We start from the raw sequence: 16,243 nt of genomic DNA, 5'->3' as shown, positions 1-16,243 counted from the left end.
TATTGTTAATTATAGTCACCATGCTTACGTTCGGTTCCCAGAACTGACTCATCATATAACTGAAGTTTGTACCCTTTGATCACCTTTACCTGTTTCTTCCCCTCACCCCCCGCCCCCACTCGCCTGGCAACCACCACTCTACTTTCTGTGTCTATAAGTTTAGTGGGGTTTTTTTTTTTAGATTCCATATAAAAAGTGAAATCATACAGTGTTTGTCTTTCTTTCTTTGATTTATTTCAGTTAGCATAATGCCCTGAAGTTTCATGCACGCTGCCAAGAGCAAGATTTTCTTTTTTTATGGCTGCATAACATTCATGTGTACACATACACACACCACATTTTCTTCATTCATCCATCGCTGGACACTTAGATTGTTTCCGTCTCTTGGCTATTGTAAATAATGCTGTAGTGAACATTGGCGCACAGATATCTCTTTGAGATAGTAATTTAATTTCCTTCAGATATATTCCCAGAAGTGGGATTGCTAGATCATAGGGTAGTTCTATTTTTAAATTTTTGAGGAACCTCCATACTGTTTTCCACAGTAGCTGTACCAACAGAGCACAGGGGTTCCCTTTTCTCCGCATCCGTGTCAGCACTTGTTATCTTTTGTCTTGATGGTAGCCATTCTGACTGGCTCAGGGTGATATCTCATTGTGGTTTTAATTAGCATTCCCTAATTAGTGATTTTGAGCCCCATTTTGTGTAACTATTGGCCATTTGTATCTTCTTTGGAAAAATGTTTATTTCGGTGATTTGCTCCTTTTTAAATGGGATTATTTGGTGTTTTGCTATTGAGTTATATGATTTTCATAGCTTTGAATATTAACCCCTTATCAGATATACAATTAAAATATTTTCTCCAATTTCTTATGTTGACTTGTCATTTTGTTGATCATTTCTTGTGTTATGCAGAAGCTGTTTTAGTTTGATGTAGTCCCACTTTTTTATTTTTACTTTTCTTGTTTGCGTTTACAGTTTTAAAGTATTAAGTTTTGGTTTCTTAAATCAGACAAAATGATGCTATAAAATTTAATTCTGAAAGTATCCATTTGTTTGTATCTATTCCTTGTTAGCAAAATTTCGGCATAAATAATTAAAAATTTTTAAGGATTTTATTTATTTATTTTTAGAGAGAGGGAAAGAGAAAGAGGAGAGAAACATCAATGTGTGGTTGCCTCTTGTGCGACCCCACTGGCGACCTGGTTAGCAACCCAGCATGCACCCCAACTGGGAGTCCAACCAGCTACCCTTTGGTTTGCAGGCCAGTGCTCAATCCACTGAGCCACACCAGCCAGGGCTAAAGATTTTTTTTTTTTTAATCTAGTTCTGTGGCTAACCAAATTAAGTAATGTTCAAAACAAATATTTTTCACCTAGTGATTATACAGTATCATCACTTGCTACACTCTCTTTTTTCGTTTGTTTTTAAGGTCACTTTCCAATTCAACTTTTAGAATAAGCTCAAACTCATGGGCGGCCCCTCCGTGACTTTGTAGGCTATTTATTTATGAAACAGAAATATGAATGTACTCATGTATATTTATACCAGTGGTTATTTTAGAAATCTCACAAAGATTTTAGGAGTTCTAGAGATGATAATGGTGTAACTCTTTATTCTTGGAATTTAATGTTAAGTTAGCCCCCTTGAAGCCAAGCAAAAAGATTAGTCAGATCCCTGGAAAAAACTAGGAATTTCTCATTCTTCTTTTCCTATTTAACTATAAATAAAAGCTAGTTTGCTTTCTGATTATTTGAGGGGCAGATGCTGGGTTGGGAATGTTTCCAAGGACTTTAATGCTTTAGCTTAATCTGTATTTACTGGTGTGAAAAATAATAATAATGGCTATTTTCTCTGAAGTTAGAGATTTGGTTGATTTTTTTTTTCCAAGTTCTAATCAATTTCTTGTTATTATACTTCACAGACTTTCACTCCCCTAGTAGATAAAGTCGGTTTGGGGTCTGTGGTTCCAGTAGAATACCTTCTGGATAGAGAGCTTCGTTTCCTGTCAGATGCTAACGGGTTGCATCTGTTCCAGGTACTTAATTCTTGATCTAGTACTAAGCTTATTCTTCTCCTTCTTAATTTCCTTGTTGGCTATAAATATGGTGTTTCCCTTTTTCTTTTAGCTTTGAAACAAAGTACTTCCTCCCAATAATTCCCTGTATCTTTCACTGTTTTTCTGCTCCCTCAAAAAGTACAGTTGGTGACTAAGCCTTCTTTCTTCTACAGATCCTCACCTAACCCTGAAATCAGTTAACACTTAAGACCACAATTCTAGGGGTCTCCCCAGAAGAGGTGGCTTCCCAGAGGTGGTTGCTTCTATAACTTGAGCCTGAGGGGGCCTACACTTGTGTCAGTGGCAGGGAGGCTAGGAGTTTGGGCTGATTCTGAGCAACATTAAATATTGAAGAGCTTAGCTATATCTTTAGTTACAAAGAAAAGGGATAAGACAGTTTAAAAAAACTAACATCTGAATTAGAGTTTAAGAATTTATGGATGTTAGTATTTATTTCTCATTAGGCTGGCACTTAGTCCACTGAAGTTACCAAAGCAAAAATTGGGAGAGATCTTTTCTCTTGTGTCTTCTGAAACTCTTTATATTAAATATTTGATATAAGGGTTACTCTCTAAAGATTAAAAATTAGGAGGCTTCCGATAGTTTTGCTGTCTTACTGAGGCAGCTAAGAGGAATATTTTCTTAGCTTCGAGATCAGACCAGATTGGGCATGTTCAGAGTGGTTAGGCCATAGATTAAGAGAAGTATGTTCTAAACTGTTTTGTGATATATTAATGATGATTTTGTTAAATTGATTTTAGAGAGAGAGAAACATCAACTTGTTCCACTTATTTATGCATTCATTGGTTGATTCTTGTATGTGACCTGACCACAGATTAAACCCCCAGCCATGGCATATTAGGATGATGCTCTAAACAACTGAGCTACCCAGCCAGGGTTTAATGATGATTTCTTTGTTGATATATTTTTCATCCTCACTAGGCTTCACTCTTGTTCATCAACCTTGCTTTATTCATCTTTATAATCCTAGTGCTTATATGGGTAGGCACTTGGTCAATGTTGGATAAATATCAAAATAAAATGTTTTATGTTCTCTTGGCCGGGTTGCTCAGTTAGTTCGAGTGTCATCCTGATACACCAAGGTTGTGGGTTCGATCCCCAGTCAGGATACATACAAGAAGCAACCAATGAATGCATAAATAAGTAGAGCAATAAATTGGTGTATCTCTCTTTCTCTGTCCCCCTCCCCTCCTCTCTCTTTCTTTAAAATCAATTTAAAAAGTTGTTTTGTGGTCAAATAAGTATGAGAAATACTGACCTAAGCAGATTTTTTTCCTATATGTCTTCTCTCAGAGCTTTAATGTGCTATTGTATATAGAAAGATAGAGTATATAATATTTCTTAAACCTAACTGACCTTAGATATCCTTACTTTTTGCAGAGATCTCATGAGCCTAGGGTTCTATAGAACATTTTTTGACAAATGATAATGTAAAGCTCCTCAGGGGTATGAGTTTTCTTATCTGGTTAGATGTTACTGTTACTCATTTTAACATTCAGTTGTTTTCTTCTCTTATCTTTACCAGATGGGAACAGATAGCCAAAACCAGATTCTTTTGGAACACACTGCACTGAGAGAAACAGTTAATGCTTTGATCAGTGACCAAAAGCTACAAGAGATATTCAGCCGAGGTAAGGACAGGTAGTATTCTGTTCCTGAATTCTGAGTCAAATGTATGTCAATGTTGAAAGTGATGGAATGGGGAAGATACTATGCAAATCTAATATCTGTGCTTGTTCTGTGTGTGTGTGTGTGTGTGTGTGTAGAATCAAGAATATCTCCAGTTAGCTGGATCTCTAGACTTTAGAAAAATAGGATCTCGCTCAGACCACTGTTTCCTCTTTGTATTACATTTCATAATATACAGTTTTGTTGTGAGTTTTGCTTTGCTGTTTCTTCATTCCTTAAATATTTATTAAGGACGAACTATGAACTACACAGAATGTTAAGGTACTGGGGATATAACTATGAGCTAGAAAATCTATGCTCTTCTTGAGCTTACTGTCTATAAGGGTGTCAAGGACTAAAGACAGCTAACATATTATAACAACTTAGAGTACAAGATATATTCATAAAGGAAGGTGTCCACGGACTCAATTCACATTAATATCATGTTATTTTTTTAAGACTGAAACAAGGAAGAATTATTACCTTTCTCATGTTCAGATACAGTTGCCCAAGATGCTCTACAAAGGGCAGACTGTTGCTTCATCTGTCCTTCCCTTCATGTCATACATCCACTCTTCTTCCTTTCTGAACCTCATCACGATCATGGTATTTTCAGTGAAATAGTGTCCTTGGTTCTCTTCTGTCAAAGTAAATGTAAATAGGTAAAGGTAAGAATAGGAACACTGGCCTACCAGTGTTGGCTAGTGTCAGAATAAAATGATGTTTAATAATCAAGGAAAAGTATGGGGAAGAAAGAATGTGAGAAAAAATTTATAGCAGAAGAAAATTGGACAGAATGAGAGGTGGAGATGTATATCCGTATGTATAGAAAAATTAATAAAACTTAATTATAACTGAGAGGTAATTTAAAGTAACTAATGATTGGGCTATATATTCTCAAATGTGTTAGATATGCAGGAGAGAGAAACTGTCTTCCTTGGAAGCTCAGATGAAATTGCAGGGTAACATTACCAGTTGAGAAAGTAGTATCTTTGAAATTCTATGTTCTGTCTACGGCAATACCACCCTGAATGCACCTGATCTCGTCTGAAATTCTGTGTTCTTAGGAAAACAGGTGCTTTATTTGTTCAGACTATCATTAGTGCAGAAGTTGGAAATCTCATAAATTGAACTTTCTACCTACTGTTAACTGAAAGTTAGATAGCAGGGTGCAAATGGTTATATGTCATTCATATGGTCACTTAACAAAATAGTATACTCAACTTACTAGCCTCCTGTTTTTTTAATGTTATGTATCAGATCTGAGTACACTTTCATACTACCTGTAGTTTTTTATTTATTTCTAAGTTTCCTTTCTCTTTCCTATATTCTCAAATGGGAAGATTGAGATAAGGTAGAATCAGAGGCCTGGGAGAGTCTAAGAAATCTCTAAATAAACTGAATTTACAAAGGTCACTTGGAAAAACTATGTTTTGTTTTTAAATTTCTGAGTATGATAAATCTGAAAATACTCATTTATTCAACTTCATACAAGATTGAAATTGCCAGATATTTACACCGTACAGTTTTCCTTCTGCTTTTAGAACCAATTATGAAATGTAGCTTAGCCAAAGATATCCGATACTGACTGATCTCTCCTTTAGGTCCCTACAGTGTTCAAGGTCACAGGGTCAAAGTATACCAGCCAGAAGGGGAAGTAAGTTGGATCTATGGTGTAGTAAGCCATCAAGATTCCATTACTCGTCTTATGGAGGTGTCTATAACTGAGGTGAGGCTTTGTGTTATTTCATCTAAAGCCCATCCATCCCCTTATTGAGAGAGGTATAGGGTAAGGGAGCACTTCGAGTGTAAGACATGACCTTGGGAAAGGCTGTTCAATTTTCCTAACCTCATTGTTCTCATATGTAAATTAGAGTTAACTAGGTAACAAGCCCCCCCCGCCATCTTCCCTGTTGGGAAGTAAGGTAATGTATTTGAAAGTGCTTTGAAATCTGTAAAACAGTGTACAGATTTGAAGTAGTGTTATCGTTTTATTATGTAAAGCTAAGTAGTAGTTAAAAATTTAGTTAGCATTTGCTTTTGTAATACACCTCTCTCCCTTTGATACTGGAAAATTGTTTCTAATGAAGTAAACAGAAAAAAACATAGCATCTAACACTACCTAGAGAATTGTGTAGGAAAAATGCTAGATGAGTGTTTTCAAGCAGACAGATTTGTATTTGATGTCTTTGAACTGGTTCCAGACTTGCCCTTAGCAGTCACATGTATTGATAATATAAACATAAATGATTTTATTTATGTATTTAAATTTTAAAAAATAATTAATCTTCATTTTAAAAGTTCAAATAATATACATATATAAAGTAGCTATTAAGAGCTACCCCATCCCCCACAACGATAACTACCATTAACATTTTGGTACATGCTACATATTCTTCTGTAACTTACCTTTTTTTACTTAATTGTAAATTAACATCTTTCTGTGTAAAATACATATAGACATGTGTCTGTCCTTTTATTTATTATTTTTTTTATCCTCATTCGATGATGTTTGATTAGAGAGAGAGAGAGAGAGAGAGAGAGAAACATTGATATGAGAAACATTGATCCATTTCCTCTTGTATGCGCCCTGATTGGGGATCAAACCTGCAACCTAGTTATGTGCCCTGACCAGGGATTGAACTCTTAACCTTTTGGTGCACAAGACAATGCTCCAACCAGCTAAGCTGAGCCACCCAGCCAGGGCTGCCTTGTCCTTTTAAAATAGATGCATACTATTCCACTGGATGGAAATGTCATGACTAATTTACTGTTAATCAAAAATTGATGGACATTTTGCCCTGGCTGGCGTAGCTCAGTGGACTGAGCTCGGGCTGTGAACCAAGGGGTTGCAGGTTCGATTCCCAGTCAGGGCACATGCCTGGGTTGCAGGCCAGGTCCCCAGTGGGGGCCATATCAGAGGCAACCACACATTGATGTTTCTCTCCCTCTTTCTCCCTCCCCTCCCCTCCCCTCTCTAAAAATAAATAAATGAAATCTTAAAGAAAAAGAAATAAGCCCCAAAGATATTAAAAAAATTTTTTGATGGACATTTTAATCAATGCGAGTACTTTCAGTAATACAAATAATGCTACAGTGAATATCCTTGAACATATACCATTGTTTGTTCTTTCATGTTACTTATTGGGATAAATTCCTAGGTGTGGAAATCTTTTATTCTTTAATAGTAGATTGGCACTTTTAATCATTATTGGTTCTGAAGGTTTTTGGTTTCTGTAATGTACAGAATAGGAAGGTTTTTAGAGGTGCAGAATTTGAAATTAATATCCTTAAAGAGACCCAGACACTCGAAGGCTCACCCTGTTTCAGATGTTGTTATCTACCTGTAGGATAGTAATGATCCCTGCTTTGGTAGTGCTTTTATTCTGCTATGGGACTAGAAATACAAAAACAATTATGCAGATCAGAAAAATACATAATTGTGTCTTTGGTAGGTAATGTATTAAATCTTTTTCCCTCTTTTTCATATTATCTGTTACCTGCTCCTACTGTAGAGTGGTGAGATCAAGTCTGTAGATCCTAGACTGATTCATGTGATGCTGATGGATACTTCATCGCCTCAGAGTGAGGTACAGTAATGGACTGAGTCTCTGAGCAGACTTGGGAGCTTGCTTTATGTTATTATGTAGATTCCTTACATGCGTATTTTCCACGGATACCCTTTGGATTTCATCTCTGGCCACTGTACTTTTCTTGCTTTTTTCAGTCTTGCCTTGTTAAAGGAGGATAGATAGTCTCAAGAAAAAAACCTAGTCTGAGCAACCCTTTTAATAATGATTATGTCACCTAGCCGTTTTAAAATCCATAGCCTAACTATTTCTTCTGACTTTCTTTTAGGACAGGTATATTTGAAAGGTACAGTAGACAGTTACAGCTGTAATAAGCAGTAGTAATATTCATGGCCTACCCAGTAATAAGAAATGGAGGAGAAGCTATATCCTTTTTTCTTTCCACCTAGTGGTAGTGAGCTCCAGGGGAATCTGAGATTTCATATCCCAAGAAGATCAAATAAAACAAGTGCCGGTTCTGTGCTCAGCACACAGTAAATTACTCTACAATTACTGTGAACAAGTCCAACTCTTGGTTCATTCAAAATTATCGTAGCCCAAAAAAGATACCTTATAAATCAGTACCTGAACCAGCCAAGGAATCTTTTGTGATTTTCCTTCAGTAGGACATGGACTAGGATGGCCAACTGTCCACATGTTCTTCATAGTCTCTTAGCATCTCTATAATATTGCCATATTGGCCACTCTTGCTAAGTACACAGTTCTTCCTCATCTTCTTTATCTAGTCATCCTTGACTTCATAAAATAAGGGTAGGAAAAGAAGAATCAAGGTTAAATTTAATAGATCTTTACTCCATATTACCACAAATAGGATAAATGTCTTGACTGTGTTTACATGGCTGAAAACACCTGTTACTTTGATGGTGTATTGGGCCCCTTTTTTATTCCCTACCTTATTTCATTTATTCATTTATTATGTGCCAGGTACTGTTAAGCTGGCCAGATATAGCTGAAGAGTCACTTGTCTCAGTGCCCTAGGCTGTCTACTCACATGTGAGTAGCTCACCGTAAGTAGGAATACATATAAGTTGTTGCTCAGGGAGGTGGCTATGAGCCAGGCTCTGCAAGTTGGCCAGATAAGTCAGAGGTGAGATCGATCTGTGGTTTCGAGCAATAGATTTTGATTCTTTCCTTTTCAGCTTTGCTATGATGTGACTATCTTCTTAGCTAGCAAAGCATAATTATTATTGACAGTTCTGCCAAGTTTTACAGTAACCCTTCGCCTCATTTCTTAAATGATGAGTGAGCAAGAAAGGCGAGATTTCACTGATACTTCTGTAGTTTACAACAGTGGAAACTGAGCAGTGAACAAGAGCTTAAAAAGTTTTTGAAAGATCAAGTGAAAACAATTCCTAGCAAACAAAAACAGTTCTTAAGTGAAGGATTTAAAAACTTAATGTTACCAAAAGTATGGGAGAAACAAAGAAATTTTGGGCTTTGGTTAAGAACTATAGAAGGAAATTACAGGAGAAATGATGGAAATGAAGGTAGCAAAGAAAAGAAAGGTAGCAAAGAAAAGAGAGAGGAAGGAAGGAAGGGAGGGAGGAAGGAAGGAAGGAAGGAAGGAAGGAAGATACAGGAACTAGAACTGGCTAGAGAAATAACAAAATTTGAAACAGTTTGTTATAACACCTATAATAATGATTACAACGAAGATTCAGATCTGCACAAAGAATCTAACTATTCCAGGGCACAAAGAGTATTTATTAAGCTGGATAATATTAACAGCTAACTAACTGTGTGACAATAGCTTATTGCCACCCTAACATGTTATCACCAAATTAAACTATGTGAAAGTTACCTGAATAAAGCTAAAATGATTACCTGCCTTATGGTGGAATACCAGTCTAACAATGTTCCAGATACAAGTCTTTGCTGCACAAATGTTGCTTGAGAAAATGTTAGCTGTGTCCCAAACCTCTCTTCCTTTGTCCTTCTCAGGGAAGAAAATAGGAATTGCGTCTTCTAACCTGTATCTTTTAAGGTTATCTGGCCTCTCAAATAAGGTACAAGTAAGATTTCATGAGATAGGCTGAAATTATTGAAAGAGCTAAGAGATTTAACTGTATGCTATGTGGTAACCTGCCCTTTTTTCGCTTTCCTCTGTCTAATGCTTTTAAATAAGATCTAGAGATTGTTTGCATCTTTATAGTGTCTATAAGAGCAATCCAAACTTGTCTCTATCGAGCTCACTTTTCCTTTGGTCACAGACTCATAAATGTTAGTTTTCCTATTGTTGTCATCAGTTTTTCATGACTTCTAGAGGAGGAGATTTCATTTCAATATTTGAAATGCTGTGACTGTCAAACAAGGAGATAAATATGAAATAAAGCAGATTTTTTAAAATCAAGGGGCAAATGAGCTCCCAACCTAGCTTTGGCAGTCTATTTTGTAAAAGAAATTTCACAAATGCTTAAAACCATCCTTCATTTGAGGAAGTAGTGCATTTTATTTAAGGGAAGATTTGCCAAGTGAGTTAATCTCTAGTGACCATTATCTTGAATATGTGTGTGTAAATTGAGTCACAGGAAGATTGGAGCTTTTTGACAAAGGGGGGTGTCTTAGAGCTGGCATTGGAACTTGGCCATCTGTGCCTGCTTTGTTTTTCTGCTTCTAGAGATGGGAAAGAGCTAATGGTTTATGGTTTTCACAACATGGAAAATTCCTTGTAATAAATCTTTTTTGAATTTTGTTTTGTAGGCGGGTACGTTAAAAGCAGTAAAATCTTCCAAAGGAAAAAAGAAGAGAGAGAGCATAGAGGGAAAAGATGGCCGGAGGAGAAAAAGTGCTTCGGACTCTGGGTGTGACCCTGCATCAAAGAAGTTAAAAGGAGACAGGGGTGAAGTAGACAGTAATGGGAGCGATGGAGGTGAGGCGAGCCGAGGCCCCTGGAAAGGAGGGACTGCCAGTGGAGAGCCAGGGCTGGATCAGAGAGCCAAGCAACCACCGACTACGTTTGTCCCCCAGATTAACCGCAACATTCGTTTTGCCACTTACACCAAAGAAAACGGCAGGACTCTGGTGGTACAGGATGAGCCTGTAGGTGGGGATACACCTGTACCTTTTACTCCATATTCTGCAGCCACAGGTCAGACACCTTTGGCCCCAGAGGTAGGTGGGGCTGAAAGCAAAGAGGCAGGAAAAACACTGGAACAAGTTGGCCAGGGCATAGTGGCTTCAGCAGTTGTGGTCACTACTGCCAGCTCTACACCAACCACGGTGAGGATCTCAGACACTGGCCTTGCAGCAGGGGCTGGGCCCGAAAAACAGAAAGGCAGCCGGTCGCAGGTCCCAGGAGAGGTGAGTTGTTTCAGGGGCAGATATGCCAGGTTTGGGTTCACTCTTTCACCCTGCTTTCTTGGTAACACATTATTAAGGCATCTCAAATGCCACAGGAAAGGAGTATTTTTGAGATATGCTTAAATTGAACTCTGGATAGACCTTTACTGCTCATTGGGCAAATGTATATATTTTAATAACTTTATTAGCTCTTAAAAGTCACCTGAACAATTATTCTAATCAAAACTGATTATACAACCCAATTTAATGAGGTGTTAAGATAGATCTTTTTAATTCAATTACCTATTTAGTTCCAGTACTGGCTGATCCTCCACCAAGCCTGTGAGAGGCAAGATTCATGAATTACAGTGTTGGTATAATTAAGGCTATGTGAAAACTACTATTACCAACTGATCTTCAGTTGTTCATTTTCTATGATATTTCCCCTTGAGGTTGGACTTCTTCTCCATGATTTGATATGGCTGTAAATTTTTTTTTCCTTAATCCTCACCCGAGGATATGTTTTTATTGCTTTTAGAGAGAAAGGAAGGGGGAGAGAAAATTGATTGGTTGCTTCTGTTACACACTCTACCAGGGCTTGAACCCGCAACCTAGATCTGTGCTCTGACCAGGAACCAAACCCACAAGCTTTTCAACTAACTGAGCCACCCAGCCAGGGCCTAACTTAATTTTTTTAAGCCTTACCTGGAAAATTTGATGGAATTTAATCACAGAATTATCCAGTTTACTGTTTAACTGATATGCATGTATTTATTGCTGAAATGGAACTTTTGGTAAATACAAATTGACATTAAGTTGACTCCCCAATCAAACTTGAAGTAATATCAAAATCAGTTCTCACAGTCTTCAGACAGACTCTCGTTCCAATCACCAAAGTATGGTTTATGATTCTAGCCCTAGCTTTCTCAAGCTGGAATATGAAATACAAAGATGAAATACTAGCCCTGGCTGGTGTGGCTCAGTGGATTGGGCACCAACCTGCAAACCAAAAGGTCACTGGTTCAATTCTTAGTCAGGGCGCATGCCTGGGTTGCAGGCCAGGTCCCCGGTTGCCTCTCAGCCCAGTGCTATTTCTCTGTCACACTGTTTCCCTCCCTCTTCTTTTCCCTCTCTTCCCCTTTCTCTACAAATAAATAAAATATTAAGAAAAAGAAATACTACATTATTTTTCAAAGTATGTGTAGGAAACTACTGTGTGCCAAGTACCATATTTATAAAGAATCAAAATCCCTATTTGAAGGAGCTCACATCCTAAAATGAAATCATTTTAGGAATAACAATGCCAGATGAAACACGACATATACATTTCATCTGATTTCTTCCTCTCCCTAGAAAATACAGTTTGTTAATCGCTAGCATGCAGGGATGAGGAAGGAAGTAAAATGTCCAGGCAGAAGAGAAGACGGCCTGTAATGGTTCGTGCTCTAGTAGTTGACCAGCATTCCCAAAGAGAACTAGGTGAGGGTCTCGTGGATTTCCAGTGTGTGTCATCATAGTGCCCAAACTAATTAAACTAAGCTCCCTGTCAGAAGCAGTGTGGACAAAAATGGGGGATTACAAAAGAGACCAAATTTTAGGTGCTACAAGAAAAGTTCCACTGAAGACCATCCTTCTTAGGAATAGCAAATCTGCATAGATGAAATATGGGCTCAAGGGCATTTTCCAAACAGGTTGGAGGAATTTCTGTGACTATATCAGTAATTTTGCTGAGCTGTCAACATAGATATTCTCTTTGGGGGTAGGATTTTAAAATACAGATATAGATGTTTCCCTTATGATGTCAAATCTGAAATAGGGACACAACCCCCACCCAGGAAACTCCTTGCCCTAAAAATTGAGTTGAAATCAGTTTGTCAACACTTTTGTATAAGAAAAGGATTTGGAACTTAATCATTTGAAGGAAAATGAAAGACCATCCAAACTGTTCTTCATTCATGTGTGTATTTATTTTTAAAGGGTAACTTTAGTAGTGAAACCTGAGCTACCCATGCTGGTTCCTTGCAGTCATGCAGGTGTCAAGGCTCTTGGCCAAGTCCTGCTGGTGAAGCAACTGCAAAGCCTCAGAGCTGTGTCTGTCTGTCGTCTTCTTCTTTGTTGGAGGGGGTTTAAGTCAGTGGTAGTTGGTTAGTGGGAAGGAAAAGAAAGCAGAATTATGAACTCTAAAATGCCCTGAAACTCTCTGTATAGCAAATGTCAACTGGAGGCAACCCAAGGGAGCCTGCCTGATTCTCATGCCTCTGTGCCTCCCTCCAGGAAAGTCCTAATATAGACTTCTTGCATATTTCAAGAATGCCTTAAGTAAATTGAAACTCCATCTTGTTTTTTGTGTTTTTTTTTTTAACATGGCCCTTTCATGTCTGGAACTTATTTTTTTAAGATTTTATTTATTTCTTTTTAGAGAGAGGGAAAGGAAGGGAGAGAGGGAGAGAAATATAAATGTGTGGTTGCCTCTCATGCACTCTTACTGGGGACCTGGCCCATAACCCAGGCATGTGCCCTGCTGGGAATCAAACCAGCAACCCTTTGGTCTACAGGCTGGTACTCAATCCCCTGAGCCACACCAGCAAGGGCTAGAACTTTTTTTTTTTAATTGTGGTAAACTGACATAAAATTTACCATTTTAACCATTTAACATGTGTAGTACTTTGGCATTTAATACTTCCGCAGTGTTGTGCACCCATGACCACTGTCTAGTTTAAGAAATTTCCATCGCTTCAGAAGGAAGTACCATGTTCATTAAGCAGTCATGGAATAATTTATTTCCAGTGTTGTATTATTTTTTAAGATTTTGTTTATGTTTAGAGAGAGGGGAAAAAGAGGGAGAGAGGGAGAGAAACATCAACATGTGATTGGTTGCCTCTCGCACACCCCCAACTGGGGACCTGGCCTGCAACCCAGGCATGTGCCCTGACCAGAAATCAAATGGCAACCTTTCAGTTTGCCGGCTGGCACTCAGTCCACTGAGCCACACCAGCCAGAGCTACCCTTTTTTTTCTTCCCCTCCCTCCCTCCCTTCCTTCCTGTTAGTCAAATGCTAGCATCTGGGTTTTATTAAATTAACAAGTATTACATAAGTGCTCATACCTGCCTATAGATGTTCCTGTGTATGTGAACGGTTGTGTAATATATATGAAAGCGATCCCATCCTTCTTTATGCACATGCAGAAGTTAACATTTTTAAGGTAAAAAAGAAAGTATTTTTTATTATTCAATTTGTTATCCTGAATGTTTTTGTTTGGTGGGCATATCAGTAGCTATACCTTTCCTGGTTGGAGACTTGTTAGATCCTAATGGTGGCACAAGTATTCAATAAAACCAGTGTGCCTTCTTTAAATTAGCATCTTTAGGTTTAACTTTAATTGAAATAAATAGTCAACTTTTAGGTTGACTTGGACCCATAAATAAATGGCCAAATTCTAAAAGTGTTCATTAATGTACAATGGGCTCGTTATGGGACTAAAGTCACCTTTGTAAGATGGGAAATTTATAATAGCTTACATAAATCAAAACTTTAACGATAGCCTCTAAGGTCATTGAGTTAGATTAATATTACATGGTCACTTGGTATATTTTAAAGTAGAAGCTGATGTCTGCTCAAGAATCCTTTTTACCAGTTCCCTGGTGGAGTCATTATTTCTAAATAGCTACTTGGAAGCTTACATGGACTCTAGTGCTGTGACAACCAATTGGCTAACGACCAAGGGAGTGGCAGGATGAATGACATCTTTCTATCTCTAGCTCACCTTGCTAAAGATACCCTCTGTGTGGTCTATGACAGGTTTCTTCCCTAATGCTGATGAAATCTAGTTATAAGAGAAGTTTTAATGGAATTGTCAGAAAAATTAAATGACCCGTAAGAAATGTTTACCTAGATCCAAGAAAGAGATCATAAGGTTGTTAAGAGAAACTGGCGTCACTAACTCAGGCTATCTTCTTTTCAGAATTCAAGAAATTCTATTCTGGCCTCTTCTGGATTTGGAGCGTCTCTTCCAAGTTTATCACAACCATTGACTTTTGGAAGTGGAAGGAGCCAGTCCAATGGTGTTCTGGCCACAGAGAACAAACCTTTGGGCTTCTCTTTTGGCAGTAGCTCTGCACCAGAGTCTCAGAAAGACTCTGATCTCTCCAAAAACTTGTTTTTTCAATGCATGCCCCAAACTTTACCCACCAGTAACTACTTCACTACCGTTTCAGAGAGTTTGGCTGACGATTCCTCCAGTCGAGACTCATTCAAACAAAGCCTTGAGAGCCTATGTAAAGGCAGATCCACCCTTGGAGCAGACACTAAACCAGGCTCTAAGGCTGGCAGCTCTGTGGACCAGAAAGTGCCTACAGAGTCCATGCCCACCCTCACACCAGCCTTCCCACGGAGCCTCCTCAATGCCCGAACCCCAGAGAGTCACGAAAATCTATTTTTACAGCCCCCTAAACTGTCCCGGGAAGAGCCCTCTAACCCTTTCTTGGCATTTGTGGAGAAAGTTGAACATAGCCCTTTCAGCGGCTTTGCATCTCAGGCATCATCAGGTAGCTCTTCCTCTGCTACCACTGTCACCTCCAAGGCAGCACCCAGCTGGCCCGAGTCTCACTCCTCTTCAGATTCAGCATCTTTAGCAAAGAAGAAAACCCTCTTCATCACAACTGACTCCTCCAAACTGGTATCTGGTGTTCTGGGCTCAGCTCTTACCACCGGGGGTCCAAGCCTCTCTGCCATGGGGAATGGCCGCTCCAGTTCGCCCACCAGCAGCCTCACCCAGCCCATTGAGATGCCTACTCTCTCCTCCAGCCCCACAGAGGAGAGGCCAACTGTGGGGCCTGGGCAGCAGGACAATCCCCTCCTCAAAACCTTTACCAATGTCTTTGGCAGGCACCCAGGCAGCTTTCTATCCTCCCCGGTAGATTTTTCACAGGAGAACAAAGCCCCTTTTGAAGCTGTGAAAAGGTTCTCGTTGGATGAGCGAAGCTTGGCTTGCAGACAGGACTCGGACTCCAGCACCAACAGTGACCTGTCAGATTTGAGCGACTCTGAGGAGCAGCTGCAGGCCAAGACTGGCCTGAAGGGGATTCCAGAGCACCTGATGGGGAAGCTGGGCCCCAGTGGGGAGCGCAGCGCTGAGCTGTTGCTGGGCAAAAGCAAAGGGAAGCAGGCCCCCAAGGGCCGGCCTCGGACGGCACCCCTGAAAGGTGATCCTGCTGGGGCTGTATCTGGGCTTGGCTCTGGCACTAACCTTGAATACCTGTTGTGCTTTTGGGCAGCAGAGGCCCTCCCTTTGATGGAAAGTTCTATAATCTCATAGAGTTACATAGCCAAGAGGGCCTAACAGAAGCTCCTTATTTAGACCTGTTTCAGGGCAGGATTGCATCTGCTCGGTGTTACGGTAGTCCCACAGAGGAGGAGCCTCGATCTTCTGTGCTGGTCTGTCCAGGAACTCTTTCCTTGTGTCTTTCTCATCCTTTTCTGCTTCCCATTGGCCCACCCTCTACTCACCCCTCACTATGCTTCTCTCTGGCACATATGTAAGGTTTTAATGCCCTTTCCAAAAGCCATTAAATCCTATTGTGTGAAGTTATGGTCCAGAAATGTGTAAGAGCTGATGGTAAAAAAAAA

The 16,243-nt window shown here is 39.2% G+C and overlaps 1 protein-coding gene across 1 annotated transcript in view; it reads left to right on the top strand.

Moving 5' to 3' along the window:
- Positions 1 to 16,243, top strand: part of KDM3B (lysine demethylase 3B) — a 56,460-nt gene that overhangs the window by 15,657 nt on the left and 24,560 nt on the right. Inside the window, exons 3-8 of the mRNA XM_045819546.1 lie at positions 1,925 to 2,038; positions 3,606 to 3,711; positions 5,353 to 5,477; positions 7,264 to 7,338; positions 10,039 to 10,638; positions 14,580 to 15,819. Of these exons, the coding sequence (XP_045675502.1) occupies positions 1,925 to 2,038; positions 3,606 to 3,711; positions 5,353 to 5,477; positions 7,264 to 7,338; positions 10,039 to 10,638; positions 14,580 to 15,819 (2,260 nt within the window). The remainder of the gene's footprint in view (positions 1 to 1,924; positions 2,039 to 3,605; positions 3,712 to 5,352; positions 5,478 to 7,263; positions 7,339 to 10,038; positions 10,639 to 14,579; positions 15,820 to 16,243) is intronic.

The sequence above is a fragment of the Phyllostomus hastatus genome, unplaced genomic scaffold (genome assembly GCF_019186645.2).
Source record: "Phyllostomus hastatus isolate PE091 unplaced genomic scaffold, TTU_PhHast_1.1 phas_contig_150, whole genome shotgun sequence".
Taxonomy (NCBI): domain Eukaryota; kingdom Metazoa; phylum Chordata; class Mammalia; order Chiroptera; family Phyllostomidae; genus Phyllostomus; species Phyllostomus hastatus.
The sequence above is the reverse complement of the archived record's forward strand: the minus strand, read 5'-3'. Positions and strand labels throughout refer to the sequence as shown.